The following is a 17,935-nucleotide window of genomic DNA, read 5'->3' as shown; positions in this document are numbered from 1 at the left end:
ATGTTTCCTGCTTCCTCCCTATCTTTCATCATCCCTGGCTCCAGACATGTCCTGATGTGCTGAGATGGCAGGGCTGTGGTCAGGGTCCTCTAGCCAGACTGGCCAGCCAGGGTTTCAGTCACACTGATGTCTGGGTATAATTCCTTCATAGTCATGTTCTTCCTGGCCCCAGCAGGTTGATGGCAGAGCAGAAAGTTCTTGTCCATGAGGTGGGAAACAAGAGCCTGGCCTCTTGGAAACAGACAGTAAATAAATGTGTCCAGTCGTAAAAAAAAAAAAAAAGAAAAAGAAAAAAGGTTAGGGTAAAGCAGCCAGTGATGGGAGTAGGGAAGGGGTGCTCCCACCTTAGAGAACTTCATCTTTGGGGTCTACAGACCACCTTTGGGGAAGTACCCCATTGAGAGAAAGTGAATCAGGTCTTTGGAAGTTCCCTGACCAAAGAAACTATTTACTTCTTGATCCCATTTGTATATTTGACTTCTGATATTCCCACGCGTTCAACATGGCAATTTAAATAAATTTAAACTGACATTCCCCGTTGCTTAAGAAGAAAAGAGCTAGTATTCAGAATCATAATCACTTCTTATTATATACCATTTATTTATCAATTTATAGATTATTGTTTAAATCAGCTTTCTCTAGAATGTTCTTCTTGCCCTTGGTTGCTTTTATTTATGTATTCGCTGGACCCCAAAGAGGCCACAGGTGGCTGTTTTCCTCATATACAGCAATCATAATTTGCACTGTACATGTAATCAGTTTTCCTTGGGCAGGGTATCCGTTTTATAGATCGTCCTGGATCTCCCTTCCCTGCCAGCCAGCTGGGACCTGGGTCGCTGACATGAGGGCCAATAGAGAGGGAGGCTGGGGAAAGGAACCAAGGGGTGTGTGAGCCCACTGACTGTGGATTCGAGGTATCCTGCAGTCACAGAGAAAAGATTTGGGCATGAGAATTTGAATGGTGGTAAGTGTAGGGCTCTGTATGTTATTTTCCTCCTAGCTGAGCTTCCTTCAGGAGCAGAGGGACTGTGAACGCTGTTCACATTTGCTGCACGAGTAGTGATTGAATCATTGCCACCTGCTCCGGCTTCTTTGCCTTTTCACCCCAAGGCATCGCCCCTTCTAACCCTGGGATTTCCAAACCCTTTGAGAGAGCCATGTCATTTCATTCGGAAGGGCCTGGATCTTTGGGTTGAATGTGGGACTCTAGTGAGGGGTCCTGGGAAAATGCGTTTTGAACACAGATGCCTCTGCCCCTCTTACGCAGTCCCTCAGATCTTTGAAAGGCCTGGGATCTCTTCATTTACTGGATAGATATGCACCATGATGAGACCTAACTGTTGGTTCTCTAAGCTTCCTACAGCTGTCAGCAAATTAGTCCTCCCTACACATAATGAGATGAGCGATGATACCTCAGTGTGGTAGAAGGGGAGAAGCGATTTTCGAGACCTCAGGCCACATCAGTCTGTACGAGGAAAGGAATTCAGGAGTATCTCAGTGCACTTTCTTGGTCTAAGCTCCCTTTTCCTTCCTTCAAGCCCAGCCTCTCTATCCTGATTGCAGTCCTTAGATTCGGCTTGGTTTCTGCGGCAAGAAGCCTTTTCTGTTTGTATCAATCTCAAGCTAGTTTATAGGAAATCGTACTTTATTTTTTTCAAAATAGCTCCCGTTAATCTCTCTCCTCCCTCCTTATGCTTAACATTTCCTTTCAGAACCTGAGCTGGCTGGAAGAGAAAGAGAAAGAAGTTGTTAGTGCCTTGCGCTACTTTAAGACCATTGTGGACAAAATGGCTATTGATAAGAAGGTACTGGAGATGCTTCCAGGGTCAGCCAGCAAGGTGCTGGAGGCCATCTTACCCCTGGTGCAGAGTGATCCTCGAATTCAACACAGGTGAGTTGCCCTGAAGTCCTTGGCTGTGTCAGAGGAAGGGAGGCCTATGGGCATCTTGGTTTGGGGGCACTTCAGACTTGGGGCTCTTTTCCCTCCCAACACTCTCCCCTCCACCATTATGACTTGATGCTCTCCCAAGGTTGAGGTTGATGTTGCTCATGAGGCCTTGACCCTGAGGGAGATCTCTCCCTTGCTAGGGATGTAGCCACAGGGTAAGTCTGTGGTTTCTTTGCCTTAGGTCATTGGCAGTAGTCACTTTGAGATTTGGACTCGTATCTAGTACCCTTCCTTGGGTATATTGCAGCATTAAATTTTTTTAACATCTAGCCTGGTAGAGACCTTGACTGCTTAGCTTATTAGGCCAAAGGTGATAGAGAAGAATCACATTAGGGCATGGATTCATGAGACATTTAACTGTGTCAAACCAGGATCTCCCAGACAGCGCCTGGAATCGCTGGAAGCCAGGTATGCTGGATAGAGTCCACCTTCGTCCCAGGGAGCTTTTGTGGAGGATCGCTTCTATTGCTAGAGTGCATTTTCCCCTTAAAGTTGGGAGCAGCTTGCCGCCATCTCTATTGTTAAGTAAAGAAAGGAAAGGAATATTAAATGTAATCTGAAGTGAGAGCCTAGCAGGGGCTTTTTCTTTGAGAGGCTGTCAGGTGCCTGCTGGCTTTGTGTTTCTTTTCTGATACCTGCTCAGGATAAACACATCTCTGTTTTCAGTTCCTTGAGATGGTTTAATGTTCATACAGCCCCGTGAGACTGAGCTTTTATGAACCGCTTTCAGAACTTGGCAGTGAAGTGCATAGCTTTCGTCTTCTGGGAGACAGTGCGAACTGCGTCTTTATTGCCAAGAAGCGCCCTGCCTGGGGCTTCCGCCCTGGACTCTCCGCTGACCCCTGCAGACTGTGCTCTTTTTTTTTTTTTTTAAAAGATTTTTATTTATTTATTTGACAGAGAGGGAGACAGCCAGCGAGAGAGGGAACACAAGCAGGGGGAGTGGGAGAGGAAGAAGCAGGCTCATAGCGGAGGAGCCTGATGTGGGGCTCGATCCGACAACGCTGAGATCACGCCCTGAGCCGAAGGCAGATGCTAAACCGCTGTGCCACCCAGGCGCCCCCAGACTGTGCTCTTTGGGCCAGTTGGTGGCGGAGGATAAAACAGTGGTATGGCTGTGTCCTGCTACTGCCTTCGCTTCTCCAGGCCGTGCTGCTGTCCCAGAGGAGAATACTGAGGGTCCCGTCGTGCCCTGTTCATTGCAACACACAGAGTGCTTTGTGTGCTGGCCTCCAGACCGAGGACTGTGTCCCCGTGATAGTTAGCCCCGTGCCCGGCTTGTAGAAGGGCCTAGCGCTGTCCTCCTTTGAGGGAATGGGCCTTACAGGATGCTAGGGTCAGATGTGTAGATGGCTTTTTATGCACTGTTCTCCTGCACCTCTACTCCTGAGATGGTCCCTACCACAGAAGAGTTAGAATCTAGTGGAAAAAAATCAACTTCCCCACGTGTGGTAAGGCACTGATTTTACAGTACCCAGTGGAAGCTCTGTTGGGATTTGAAGGAGGGAGAGTTAGAGGAGCGCCCCATGGTCCAATTAAACTTCCCGGAGCAGGAGATGCTGGGGCGGGGCCTGAAGGAAGGTAGGAATTGGACGGGGCAGAGGAACAGGAAAGCAAAGGGCCTGAGGCTGGCCAAGGCACAGGGTGCTCCCGAAAAGGGAGGAGACACGGCAGTCGTGTAGCAGAGAGTGTGACTGCTCTGGGGCATGGATCGAGGGGCAGTGGGGAGTCGGGGCTGGCCACTGTGCCCTGCCAGCTGCAGGCGCTGTGCCTCTCAGGGAGAGCAGGAAACAGTGCTGACCACGTGTGGCTGCTGGGACTGCTGCTCCCAGAGTGTTGGCCCGCAGCTGAGCCGGGGGAGTTCCTTTCTGGACGCACCAACACTGGAGGAATGGGTCAAGCGATAGCACAGTGGTTTGGGGGCATTTTTTGTCTGTGGGGATGTTTTATAGCTAGTTTGTAGTTGACAAACTAGCTATAAAATGTCTAGAACAATTTCCTAGAGGGAACCAAATGCTTGGATGTGGCCGTAAGGAGCAATGACTCTTTCCTCTGGTAGTCCTTTGGCTAATACCATGTCCACGACTTTTCTTCCTGAAATTCTTGCAAAGCCAAATGATATTTTTCTTGGTCGCCCTGATATCTCCTCCTGGAAGTTTCCTCTTTGATTCCTTCCATCCTCTCATTCCTCCCAGTGCAATTTATAAGCTGGGAAGGTGTTTTCCTGTCTTCTGCTCGGAGCTTTCTCTGTCGCTTGCGTCCTAGCTGGTAGGCCCTTGGTCCCCCTCCCCTAGGGTGCTGGGACAATGGCAGACCAGCCTCGGAACATGCAGCTGGGCTGCTGAATGTGAGCAGTGCGGAGGGGCTTCTCCCACGCTGTGGAACATCCAGAGACGCTAGGGACCACGAGCCGTGCTTGCCTTCAGTGTGGATGGCTTTGCTCCGTTTCAGAAGCAGACCAGCCACTGGTCCACTGGACACTTCCACAGTCCAGGACTCTCCTTCCTTTCTTAATGTCTTAGCACCTGACATAGGAATATTCTGCTTCCAGGCTGATGCTGTGAGGGGCAGGCTGCAGTGGGCAGATTGATCAGGTGCTTTCAGGGAAGCATTCCCACTCGGCGCAGGTAGAAATTAAGTATTACGGAAAAATGTCTCCCCGCCTCCTTTTCGGCTAATCCCTGCCAGTAGTTCAACAGTGTGATTGGTGCTTTGGTGGAATCCCCCACAGGCGCTTTGGCAGAAGGCAGCAGTNCTTTCTTAATGTCTTAGCCCCTGACATAGGAATATTCTGCTTCCAGGCTGATGCTGTGAGGGGCAGGCCGCAGTGGGCAGATTGATCAGGTGCTTTCAGGGAAGCATTCCCACTCGGCGCAGGTAGAAATTAAGTATTACGGAAAAATGTCTCCCCGCCTCCTTTTCGGCTAATCCCTGCCAGTAGTTCAACAGTGTGATTGGTGCTTTGGTGGAATCCCCCACAGGCGCTTTGGCAGAAGGCAGCAGTCTTTGTTCACAGAGGCCTCACCTGGCCCTGCCTGAAGGTAGGGAGGGTGCTAGCAGTGTGTATCACCCCCCCCCCAGGATGGCGCCGCCTCCTGTGTGGCCCCCAGAGAAGATTGAGTTCTTGTCTCCCTCCCTCGACCCTCCTTCCCAAGAGAGTGGGTCCAACACCAAGTACTTGTCACTCCTGTTACTCTGTGAGGCAGCCAAGCCCTGGCTCTCTCGGGGCCCCTTTGGTAAACTGTTCCTCTTTCTAATGGGACTCAAGGAGTTGGCTTTCATTCTTTCTGACTGTTCTGTGTCTCCTGTTGGAACATGCACAGAGCGGAATGACTGGCTAGATGGAAATTGTAGATGTCCTGGAAAAGTTTTTTCCTCCTTACCTGATTTTGAAGAACTCACCACAGCATTGTTTGGTTCAGGTTTTTGTTTTAAATAGCTTTGTTTTTAGAACCTTTTTTTTTTTTCTTTTTAAGATTTTATTTATTTGAGAGAACGCGCAAGCACAAGGTGGGGTGGGGTGGGCAGGGGAGAGAGGGAGAAGCAGGCTTCCCAACTGAGCAAGGANCGAGAGAGGGGCAGGCTTCCCAACTGAGCAAGGAGCCCGATGCAGGGCTCAATCCCAGGACCCTGGGATCATGACCTGAGCTGAAGGCAGACGCTTAACTGACTGAGCCCCCTGGGTACCCTTTTAGAACCTATTTTAATCATATCTTACAATATTACATCTTTTTCTCAAAATTCTATCTTTGACTCCTAAACGTCTGTCTCATTCCTTTTGTCCCCCCCCTTTTTTTTTTGAGTGGAGGAAGGGGCATCCCCCAAATTTTCCATGTTTTTGCTCTTCCTCTCTTATAATACATAATATTTAAAATGGAAAAATAATCCTTTCCATAATTTCTAGAGGAAATTATCNATAATACATAATATTTAAAATGGAAAAATAATCCTTTCCATAATTTCTAGAGGAAATTATCTCTAGTTACTTAAAAATGTGTAGGAGATCTAAAAAGTCTACATTTGGGCCTCCCCTCCCCAATCACTGAGGCGTCCAGAAGTCTCCGGGCCTTCTGCTCTGCATATGGGGGCATCACGGTGTGCAGTCAGTACCACCCCCACCACAGGCCTCCTCGCCTCTCATCTGTCGTCCTGAAACGTTCTTCATTAGTGCACTGCGCTGCTCTGGCGTGTCTGCCATGAAGACAGTGCAGAGGATGAGGAAGCTGAGCCCGTGTTAGAAGGAATTCTAGTGAGTTCCAGATCTGTTGGAGCTCGTGTTTAGACACTGTTTCAGTAAAGGATCCTGCCTGCTAAAACTCTGCACACCTGTTGGCTCCTTGTGACACATTTAACATGTCAGTCTGATTGAAAACAAGAAGTGTGCAGTGCTGTGACCGATGATTCGCAGCGAGGAGGAGGGGAAGATGGGGCACTGCTTGACAGAGGCCAGAATCTCGCAGGGGGTGTGAAGTTTGCAGAAGTATATAAACTATTGTGATGGAATTTTGGGAAATGAAAAAAAAATTTATAACAGACTAGAGTGTAAAGCTCCATACAGCATTTGTTGGGTGTAAGGGCATAGGTTCGGGTGTGGGGGGGAGTGCATTATCAAAAAAGGAGGGTGGCTCTTACAGAAAGATGGAGAAACATGCCCTCCTCACCAAGAAACTGGTTCTGTGTTAAACAGTCACTTCAAGTGATGGTCACGCTTTAGATGTTTAACTTTATTTTTTTTTTTTAGAGATTTTATTTATTTATTTGACAGAGAGAGAGACAGCCAGCGAGAGAGGGAACACAAGCAGGGGGAGTGGGAGAGGAAAAAGCAGGCTCCCAGCAGAGTAGGGAGCCCGATGCGGGGCTCGATCCCAGCACCCTGGGATCACGCCCTGAGCCAAAGGCAGACGCATAACGACTTGAGCCACCCAGGCGCCCCAGATGTTTAACTTTCTTCACAAACTTTTCTCTTCCCCCCAGCTCAGCCCTCTCCTCCTGCTATAGCCGAGTGTACCAAAGTCTCGCCAACCTCATCCGTTGGTCTGACCAAGTGATGCTAGAAGGTGTGAACTCAGAAGATAAAGAGACAGTGACAACCGTGAAGGGAGTCATCAAGGCTGTGCTGGACGGAGTGAAGGTAAGACACGGGCGCCGGCAGCCTCTGTGCTGGGCATCTGTCACACAAGACCTTGTTCCCAAACGGAACACATTAGAACGAATGTCTTCCAGTGTCTCTGGTGTGCGTGTGCTGTTCTGTCCCACAGCCATTTACTTCTCTCTGGCACAAATGGCTCTCACAGCAATAGAAGCCTTTGGAGTGCTCGTCTCCATAGCTGGAAAAGCTTCCAGAAGCTTTCAGCCTTTATTGAGCATGTAGTAAACCTTCAGTGAGTCTTTGTATTACAGCTCTGGCTGTGCGTGCTTGCCGGCCAGACACAATGCAGAGGAAATTGTTTTTGCACTGACTTTTAGCAAAATTCTCAGCAAGTCAACTGCTACCTTTTCATGTTCTAAGAACTTCTGGGATTCTTGGTAGAAAAGCAGGATTGAGATGAGTAAGAAGTGAAACTGTCTGGATTTGAAATCCTTGACGCAGTCTGTGACTTTACTAGCCAGGGAAGTCGGAAACTGCATGATGGGAAATTGTGAACCATAGCTAAGGTAGGAGGCGAAGGCCATAGAGGGTCTGGAATTGGGGTCCGTGGGACAAACTCTGATTTAGAGACATTAAGTCCTAGTGGGTGAGGAACAAGGCAGAGTGTAAGCATGAAGTGGGTGAGGGCCTTTGGGTCAAGATTAGGGCTGTGAGCAGTGGGCAAGTAGAGATCCTGTTATTTTGTGAGGCTATATTATGTAGTGGAAAGAGGGCTAGTCTGGGGCCTAGCTGGGTTTGAATCCCAAGTTCACTACTTACTAATCTGTGAACTTGAGCAATATACTCAAAGACTCTGTACCTTAATTAACTCATCCATAAATTGGGTGTAATAATAGGGCCATATACCCTAGGGTTGTTAGAACACTGCCTGGCACATACTAAGCACTCAGACTTTTGCTGCTGTTTTGTTTGTTTTTTTTTTTTTTACTAATTTTGTGGTGCTAGGTGTATGCTTTAGAAACTAATCTCTTGGCTTGGGGGAATTAAAAATACAAGAAAAAACCCCAGCTGTGTCATCCTCCTTTCTGTACCCTTCAGTCCAAAACTGTAGCTGAGGTACTTTACAAAATTCCTTCTCTACTCAACCACGCTGTCAGATTCCTAAAGCTGCCTCCTTGGATTGACATCCCCCGGAAGTTCTGGAGAGTAGAATAAGGACCCCCACATGGTAAAAAAACTACAGAGGGAAAGCTAAGAAGGCATTGCTTAATGGTATGAATTGCTCCAGAATGAACTGTGTCCTTTGGGGAAGTCTTGGTGGCCCCCTGCCTCCAGCGCCAGGTAAGTAGCCGCCGCGTCTGCTGGGGGCACCGTGGAGGTCACTTAGAGGGAGGCTTGGCTGGGTGGCACCAACTCTCCTCTGATGGCTCCAGGTTCTCTTCATTCCCCAAAGTTTATTAGGTCCTAATAACGTCGTCTGTTTCGGCCAGTGAGACTTAAGGATATAACAGCCAGAGTGGTGGTTGTGCAAGACCTTTGTCGCTGTCCGGGTTTTGGAGTGCATTATCCCATTCGATCTTGCCTGCAGCTCTTTGAGGTCGGCAGGGCAGAAGGAGACGTGCCCTGAGTCCGCACTTTATCAGCGGAGTCTGTAGGATTCTGGCTCACCACGCCCCGCCCCCGCTCTTCCTGTCCAGCCTTCTGGAAATGCTGTTATTGAAAATTGTTGTTCTGCAGGTGACATTGTTCAGGTTTCCTTCTGCCAGATTATAATGAGATGTTCGAAACAAGTTAGGATGCCCAAAATGGGCGAGATGGAGTTTCTGTGCATAGAGATTTGTCACGTTCCCAAGTCCGTTTCCATTATGGAATCCTTAAAGCACCACAGTGTTGACTGAAAGACATGCCTAAAAGGAGCAGTTCTCTGATCTTTCAAACTGACCAGTGAAAGAGAGGGAGAGAAAGTGACAGATCACGGACCCATCCGTGTCTGGAAATAAGTAACTCTTCCTCACTTGTTTTGAAAATACTTTACCCAGAGCGAAGACTCTCCAGGTGATGAGCTCTGGGAGTTCAGTTCCGTCTCCTTTACTAGGGAAGCATTTCTCGAGAGCTGCCCGTGCCCCGGGCAGTGTGGTGGCTTTGGGAATATAGCGATAAAGCTGGTACAGTCCTGGACCCGATGCAGCTTATAATCAAAAGAGGGAAAAGGATAACAGAGCTTGTAATCTGTAATTATAACTGGGACGAGTGTTATAAAAGAAACGTGGCCTTACTTGGCTATTTGGATGACCTTCCTTTTTCAGGGTGGTCAGAGACTCTTCCCTCCGGGAGACACAGGCCAATGCCAGAGGGGCGTGCAGGAGTTGGCCTCGTCCTAGAAGCTTTCAGCAGCTGGGACAGTCCAGACACTGTGCTGTTGGCATGTGTTACTGGGGCCTCATAGTAACAATAGCTGACATTTTTTCCCTCCTCATGCTCATAGCAACTCTGAAGGTGGGCGTGATTGCCCCTTCACAGGTGTGGGAACAGTCTCCGGCAGACAGTCGGCAGTGGCAAGGTCGTGCTTTGCACCCGGGCCTGCTGGACCCCAGGCCCTGCGCTCTCCCCGACACCCTTCTGTGTAAGGGGCCGACTGTGTTCCTGCCTCCACGCCAGCTGGCCTCCAGCTTCTCTCCCAGGGTCCCCATCCGGCTGAGCACACCTTATAAGCCCGTGTCTTGGTGCTGTGCGAGCCTCAGCTGGCTGGGAGGGATAGGGCTGTGCAGAAATAAAATAGATTTGTGAGGATGTCGTCATCCCACTTGTAGGAGAAGTGTTGGCACGTTCCTTTAAACTGAGTCACCGTCTTTCAAGTAACTCATTCAGTTGGTAAATGGGATTCTTTTTTTTGAAAGGTTGAAGAAGTGTTTTAAAACAGGATTACTTTGTTTAGTACCATTTATTATTTAAAGCCCTGCATAAATGTCCCTTGTTAGCTCTGTAACCTGGGGCAAGTTACTTCTGTGAATTTCACGTAGGTTTTAAAATATTTACCCTGAAGAACTGAAGAAAGATTAAGTAAGATAATATATATAAAGTACCTGGTAAGTGCTAGGTGCCCAGTAAACTGTGGTTAAGTACTATTAACCGTAGAGATGTTCATACCCATGTCTACCAGTTCTTGACAGTGGTCTTGGCTCTTCTCCACGCATCTCACGTCAAAAGACAGACCTGTTATGGGGCGCCTGGGTGGCACAGCGGTTAAGCGCCTGCCTTCGGCTCAGGGCGTGATCCCGGCGTTGTGGGATCAAGCCCCACATCAGTCTTCCGCTATGAGCCTGCTTCTTCCTCTCCCACTCCCCCTGCTTGTGTTCCCTCTCTAGCTGGCTGTCTCTCTCTCTGTCAAATAAATAAAAAATCTTTAAAAAAAAAAAAAAAGACAGACCTGTTATTATCTGATCTGCTCCAGGCAGGTGCTCTGCTCATGGGCCCGGAGGCTCAGAGAGGATGGTGACTCCCCAGGGAAGGAACGTGAAGGCTCTAACTTTCCCTAGCACCTGGCTGTTGGGAGCCAGACGCCTCAGGCTCCAGTGGGTGCTGCAAGCAGCACCCCAGCTCTCCTTACATTTGCCATCTAAATGTCAGCTTCTCTTCTTATCTCAGTCACGCAGTCTCTTACCCACCTCCTCGGGCTCCACTTTGCCCTCTTTGCAGACCTTCCAGGGATGTCAATTCTCAGACCTAGAGCCTCTTCCCCTGGCCTCCAGCTCCTCCCTCCCCACCATTTACACTAAACCGTCTCACGCTGACAGCCTTAGAGGAAAATGTGGAATACCTGCAGTTCTGTCATTTAACCATCACCACCCAGAATTGGGCTTGTGTACCATGCCAGACTCCCTTCATATATGTTAACCTAAAAAATAAAACAATCCATTATTTTACCAGCACAAACAGGCTTAGTTGGGAATAGCAGAGAATTGCAATGTGGGACATGCAAGCTACAGCAAAACCACAGGCAAGTCCAACAAAGAAAGGAGAGGAGCATGGCTTTATGGAGAAGGAAGAGGACGTTGGGAAGGGCTGTCCTGAACCAAAGACCACTGGAGAAAAGCAGGAGTTTAGGGCGAGGGCAGTTTCTCACTGGCTGAGTTGCTGGGTAGTGGATTTCTCCCGGGAGAAGCAGCATCCGTCCTTCCCTGTTGGGTCTGTAGTCATGATTCCCTCCTGTTGTGGATGCCTCTGCCGGGGTCTCTAACTGATGATTCTTCCTGGAATTGACGGCAGTGGTGTGGCTTCCCTTTCAGCCAACCAGCTCCACTTTAGTGAGGTTTCCCTTTATCAGTTTTCACTTTCAACAGGAATATTTTGAAAAATATTTTTCTGACCGTATCAGTTAGGATTAGGTTTGACTACAAGAAAATCCAAAATAATACTGGTTTTTAAAAGATAAAACTTTATTTCTCCTTCGTGGATAAGAAGTTCACAGTCTGATAGGCAGTCTGAGGCTAATGACATTTTCATACAATGGTCAGGGATGTGGTCTTCACCCCTCTTGCATTCCTGCCATCCTTAGCACATGGATTCCACCTCGTGGTCCAGAATGACTGCTCAGTCTCCATCCATCATGACTACATTCCAGCCAGCGAGGAGGAAGAGAGAGTAAGAGGGTGTGCCCTCTCCATTTAAGGATGCTTCCTCAAGGCCTCACAGAACTCAGTCACATTATATTGACCAGAATTTGGTCACGTACCCAGCTGAAATTCTATTAATAAGGAAGGACAGGTAGCGTGGGGCAACTAGCTGTCTCTGCCACACTAACATCTCAAATAAGCCGTCTCTTTTATTCCTCATTCAGCCTATTTTACATTTTTTGATGAAAAGCTTCAAACATTTACAAAGAAAAAAACAGTACAGTGAAGCCCTGTCGCGTGGCTTCCACAGTTGTCGGCTCACGGCCAGTCTTCTTCCGTACCTCTGATGCCTGTCCTGCAAATCCCAGATGTCTGTCCTTCTGTCTGTAAATGCCTTAGTGCATAGCTCTAGGACAAGGCAGGCTTTTTCTGTGAGGGGCCAGGGAGTAAATATTGAAGCCTCTCGGGCTACGTGTGATTGCTGCTGCCTATTGGTCTCTCTTTCGTATTCTTTGTTGTTTAATTATTTTGATTTTTAAAAAGATTTTATTTATTTGAGAGAAAGAGAGAGAGTAGAGAATGAGGTGGGGGAGGGGCATAGGGAGAGGGCCGGAAGCACACTCCCTGCTGAGTACGGAGCCTGCAAAGTGGGGGACCACCTTGATCCAGGACCTGAGCCGAAATCAAGAGCCGGACCCTTAACCGTGAGCCACCCAGGCACCCCCTTAACAAAGCATTCTTACCTTGAGGGCCTCACAGAAAGCAAGCCCTGGGCTGGACCTGGCCTGCACGCAGGGTGTAGTTTTCTACATAATAGAGCTCATACACTCAGGGCATCTGAGTGGCTCAGCTGGGTAAGCGTCTGCCTTGGGCTCTGGTCATGATCTCAGGGTCCTGGGATCCAGTCCCATATCAGGCTCTCTACTCAGTGGGGAGCGGGCTCTGCCTCTGCGCTCTCCCATCTCTCTCTCTCAAATAAATAAATAAAATCTTAAAAAGAATAAAGCTCATACACTTACTAGTTCATTAATATGTGTCTGAAGATCCCTTTTCTCTGTGTTTTTGTCCTTGCAACTTAATTGTTTTTTTTAGAAGGGTTTGGTTACTGCTGCTGAAAGTCTCCCACATTCTGGACTGTGCTGATGACATCTGTGCCATGTTATTTAGCACGTTCCTCTGTCCCTGGAATTTCCTGTAAAATTAGAGGCTGAGTGAGATTCGGGTTTTCGTATTTTGAGTGCTTCCTAGGTGCCGCCCCGCACCTCCATCGAGAGGTATCTTTCCCTTTTTTGATGTTAGTAGCCGTTGATGATTATTGCCTAGATCCATTAATTGATTAGGGGTTGCCAAATGATGACGTTCTTTGTGCCTTTCTTTCATCATGACTCTGCTGGGATACACTTAAATGGCAGATTTCCCGTGTCAAGGCAGGATCAGTGCTTTGGTCCTTCCCTTATTTACCAGTTATCGAAATAGTGTTTCCTAGCATCCTTTAACATGACCAGTGAACTGAGCTTTTTCAGATATGATTTTGAACTCATGGCTGTGACCGTGCCGGCCACACTCCGGTCCACTGCGTTTTCACTCTTCCTGGTGCCCAGGCCCCATCTTGGGCCACTGAGGACATCTTCAGGCTGTTTCCTGAGTCCCCTGTGACATGACCCTAGAGGTCCATGATAGTTTTCTTACCTTTTGGTATGAAAAGATATTCCAGGGGCGCCTGGGTGGCACAGCGGTTAAGCGTCTGCCTTCAGCTCAGGGTGTGATCCCGGCGTTATGGGATCGAGCCCCACATCAGGCTCCTCCGCTATGAGCCTGCTTCTTCCTCTCCCACTCCCCCTGCTTGTGTTCCCTCTCTCGCTGGCTGTCTCTATCTCTGTCAAATAAATAAATAAAATCTTAAAAAAAAACCAAAAAGATATTCCAGGCTCCTCTGATACTCATTTTATTTGGGCGTGGTGGTGACGGTGGTGGGAAACGTTTTATTGAGTTCTAATTGCCATACAGTGGATTTCTCTCACAGTGTACAATATAGTGATTTTTTTTTAGGATAGTCACAAATTGTACAACCATCACCATAATCAATTTTAGAACACTTTCATCACCTCAGGAAGTAACCTCATGTCCTTTATGTTCTCCGCATACCCTCCCTCCTCTGTTTCCATCCCCCCAGTCTTACACAGCCCCTGGTCTGCTTTCTCACTCTGTAGAGTTGCCTGTTCTGGACATTTCATATAAATGGAATTGTATCCTTTGTGGCCTTGTGGGACCAGCTCCTGTCAGTGTAATGGTTTCCAAACTCACCCATGTTAGAGCATGTGTTCTTTTTATTGCCAAATAATATTCCATCGTGTGGATATACCACGTATTGTTTATTCGTGGACATCTGGATGTCTGAGTTGTTTCTGCCTTTTGGCAGTTAGGAGTAATGCTGCCGTGAGCACTCCTGTACACGTGTTTATGGGGACGGATCTCTTCCTTTCTCTTGGTTGTATACCTAGGAGCGCAGTTGCCAGGTCACACACTAACTCTACGTTTGATCTTGTGCTTTCTCCAGCAGCGGCATCATCTTACCTCCCCCCTCAGCAGCGTCTGCGGGGTCCAGCCGCTCCAGCTTCTCCACATCCTCGTGGTTCCCACCGGTCTCTTTGATGCGACCGTCTTGGTGGGCATGAAGTGGGATCCCACGGTGGTGTTGATCTGTGCTTCCCCGGGGCTAAGGATGCTGAGTCTCTTTTCCTGTGCTTATTGGCCATTTATCTCTCTCTATGGAGAAATGTCTGTTCAAATCCTTTGGTCAGTTTTTAGCTGGGTTGTCTTTTTATTATTGAGTTATAAGTCATCTTGTCCATTTCTTACCACGGAACTGGAATCAGCCATTCCTCGAACGAGCCCTGGTTCCCTTTGCTGGGAAACGGTATGTAGAGACCGCACTGAAGGCCGCCATTCTCCTTGCTACGACTTGGTCACATGATTAGTTTCTCTAAGACAAAACACATCTGGAGTTTTTACTGGTGCTTCCAACTCACATTCAGGACCACCAAGGTTTTCACTTAACCTCCTCAAACCCGTATCTTAATTTTTTTCCTCCCACACTGAATTCGAGGTCTCTGGCTGCCCTGTCTTTAGACCGTTCGAGGAATGCCAGCCAGTGCCTCGTGGCTGGACGGAGCCCCCGAGAGCTGACTTCAGGAGTCCCTTACCACGCAGCCCGCTGGTGCGCCTTGCCCGCGGAGCACTACCGCTCTCGACTGCACAGGAGAGGGACGCTTCCTCTGTTCTGTTGCTGCCTCACGCGCCTCACACTTCGGATGTGGGTGGGAAGGTCCCTTTGTGTCGCCATAAAAAAGCTGGACACCCCGTGATTTCATTCTGCTGCTTCAGTACAGGGATGTCCCCACTGGTGGCCACACTCAGCATACTTAGGAAGGACTGGTCGTAGAGCAAGCTCATCGGTAGAGCGGCCGTGTCATGGCCTGAACCCAGAATTCTCGCAGGGCCAGAGTGCCAGAGGGCACACAGTAAGGGGTTGGGATGGGGCGGGGGCCGGCATGGCAGGCCCTTGGTTGTAGAATGGTGCACTTTTCCATTATAGTGTGTGGGAACCTGGAGGGCATCGGCCACAGTGTGGTGTCCTTGTGGCGGGGGCAGCATGGCAGTGAGTCTTAGATGTGAGTGGTGCCCGTGGGCACATCTCGTGAGGAGCCCTTTCTTGTGCGGCCCGTGTCTTCTCTGCCAGGCAGGAGCTCTGTCTCAGTGCCAAGGAGAAGACGGGAACAGATGGGGCTGTGTCTCTTACTTGAGCACCACAGCTCATACTGGACTTGCTGAAGGTCATTTAAGATGGAAACATCCCTATGATCGTTATCAGTGTGGATAAAATGAGCACCAAAATAAGTATGATGCACTTAGAAAGATAACCTTTCCAAATACCGTTTGGCTTTTGAAAACTGCTTTTCAGTGACCTGATAACTATCTGGCTACAGTCGCCGGCTGTGGACACAGTCTGGTGCTGCCTTTGCCAGCCTTCAAACCTGTGCCTCACGAGAACTGGAAAGTCTGACATCCCTCTCAGAAATTCTGCCGTTCGCAGGAGGAGTCACAGGCTCTTGCCACGTTACAGATGGTCAGCTTTGAATGAGGTTAGGGTCGTTGGCACAGGAGCCAGGGATGCGCGCCCTCTTAGGGTTCTCTGCTGTCTCACTGTTTGGGACCGAAGGCTGGTTGGGGATAGAAAAGCTCCCTGCCCCTTTTACACCCTCTGCAGGCCAAGGCCTTGGAATTCGGGCACACGCCTGCACACATGTGCCTGTCATTCTGTGACTCTTGTGCCATTGCTCATTAGTCGAGTTCACACAGCTGCCTCTCCAGAAAGATGACATTCTAATTATAATTGCTCGTGATCAGTGAAGAATTAGTGGAATTTTTTTCCTACGTCAGCAGATGCAAGTCTGCAGACTTCTCTCTGTTCTTTCGCCCTGCTTGTAGAAGAGAGTAAGCGTGGATGTGCGCCTTCCAGGACACTCTGGTCTGGCCCTCTGACCCCTCTGATTCTGTGATGCTCTTCGTGCAGCCTACTGACGAGCTGCCTCGCCGCCCTCCCACTGCCTGCTGTCCCTCCTCAGCACATCGTCTGTCTCCCACCTTTCTGTCTTACCCTGTTCGTGATCAGCTAGGGAGCTCGTCTTTAGCTGTCCACGAGATCTCACTTAACTTCTAAACTGTGGTAACAGGAACATGTGAACATTCTCCCTTCTTCCTCTAGTACTTGACTTTTAGAGAGCTCACTTCTCTGTTTCTCCAGGAATAGGCACCGGCTGTCACAAGGAGGGGGTGGCGCTGATCCCGGTTGTACTGTGTATGCCTTTGGTTGTATTTTCTTTCTTTAATTAGCATTTCAGAAGTAATACATGTTTATCGTACAAAATTTACAAGATGCATAGAAACAGAAACAATAAAATTTGGGGTATTTTATAGCCATACTGTTGTTTGGTTCTATCGTAATTTACATAATCAGCTCTCAGTATTAACTGTTGAATTATGGAGTATTAAGTAGTCTAGTTTTTTCTATTACATATAATGCTGTGATGATCATCCTTTGTAGCTTATTTTTTCCATACCTCTGTGACCTTTCCCCTTGACCAAATTATTATAAAAAGACAGATACTTAATTTGGACCCATACTGACAAGTCATGCTGTAAAGAGGCTGTTCAAAGCATTACTCCCACCCACCATGTCTGCAAGATATCTCTTCTATCGCCGTCAAAGCTGGAGTGTCTCTGGTTACTGAGCACTGGTGTGTACATTTGTGAGTTTCCTCTTTGGTATTAGTTTTGGTGTATTCATCCATTTTCTGGTTTTCGTGTTTCTGAAGGAATCGTTGCTGTGGGGAGGATATTCGCTCTCTTGTTACTGTGCATGTTGTGATTCCTGTGTGTGGCATGTGGAGTGTAGAGAGGCTTTGCAGTCTGATTTAGGGACATGTTGCTCTTGCCCATTTATGCCCATTGCCGTCTCCTCTGTAACTTCAGAAATAGTCTTGCTGGCAGCTGGAACCGCTCCCCTCCCCTACACAAATAGGTCCTATCCAGGCGCCCATTAACAGGAGACTGGATAAGGAAACGGAGGTTTGCCCATGCATTGAAATACAGCTCAGCAATGAGAAGAGCAGACTACTCACGCTCACAAAAACAGCGAGTGTCCTCCCGAGCAAAAGAAGATGAACAGAACGGAGACACCGAGTAGGGCTGTGGAGGCTGCGGGGAATGAGGAGGGACTGGTGACGGGTATAGTTCCTGTTGTCGGGGATGTGAAGTCGTAAAAGCAGCTGTGCTGGTGTGTCTCAGCTCCGTGAGCAGACAAAGAACCGTCAGACTGTCCACAGTCAATGGCTGGATTTTATGGCATGGGGACTAGATACCCATAAAGCTATTCAGAAAAAGATGGGCGCAGAAGACTGCATACTGCAGTGGTCCCATTTATACCGAGTTCTAGGCAGAGGTGAGCTAAGAGACAGAAGTGAAGCAGTGTTGGGTGGGCAGACGGACCAGAGACAGCGGCAGAATTTGGAGAGTGGTGCGTCCACGGGGGTTTGTGATCATCAGAGCCCGTCAGATGCATTCTAATTGGGGGAGGAGTAGGTCCTGATCATTTTTCTTTTTTTTTTTTTCTATTAAAAACATATTTTTTCGTAAGTCCTGTCTCTGCTGGGTGATGCGCCATTTGGTATTGAGTCAGCCAGTCATCTCCGTAGACCCGCCGCTACCACGCCCGGCGCCGGCTCT

The 17,935-nt window shown here is 48.5% G+C and overlaps 1 protein-coding gene across 1 annotated transcript in view; it reads left to right on the top strand.

Moving 5' to 3' along the window:
- Positions 1 to 17,935, top strand: part of RAPGEF1 (Rap guanine nucleotide exchange factor 1) — an 89,763-nt gene that overhangs the window by 25,667 nt on the left and 46,161 nt on the right. The window contains exons 4-5 of the mRNA XM_034664725.1: positions 1,713 to 1,891; positions 6,923 to 7,079. Coding sequence (XP_034520616.1) covers positions 1,713 to 1,891; positions 6,923 to 7,079 — 336 coding nt within the window. The remainder of the gene's footprint in view (positions 1 to 1,712; positions 1,892 to 6,922; positions 7,080 to 17,935) is intronic.

The sequence above is a fragment of the Ailuropoda melanoleuca genome, chromosome 7, assembly GCF_002007445.2.
Source record: "Ailuropoda melanoleuca isolate Jingjing chromosome 7, ASM200744v2, whole genome shotgun sequence".
NCBI classification, from domain to species: Eukaryota; Metazoa; Chordata; class Mammalia; order Carnivora; family Ursidae; genus Ailuropoda; species Ailuropoda melanoleuca.
This window is presented reverse-complemented; position numbering and strand designations above follow the sequence as displayed.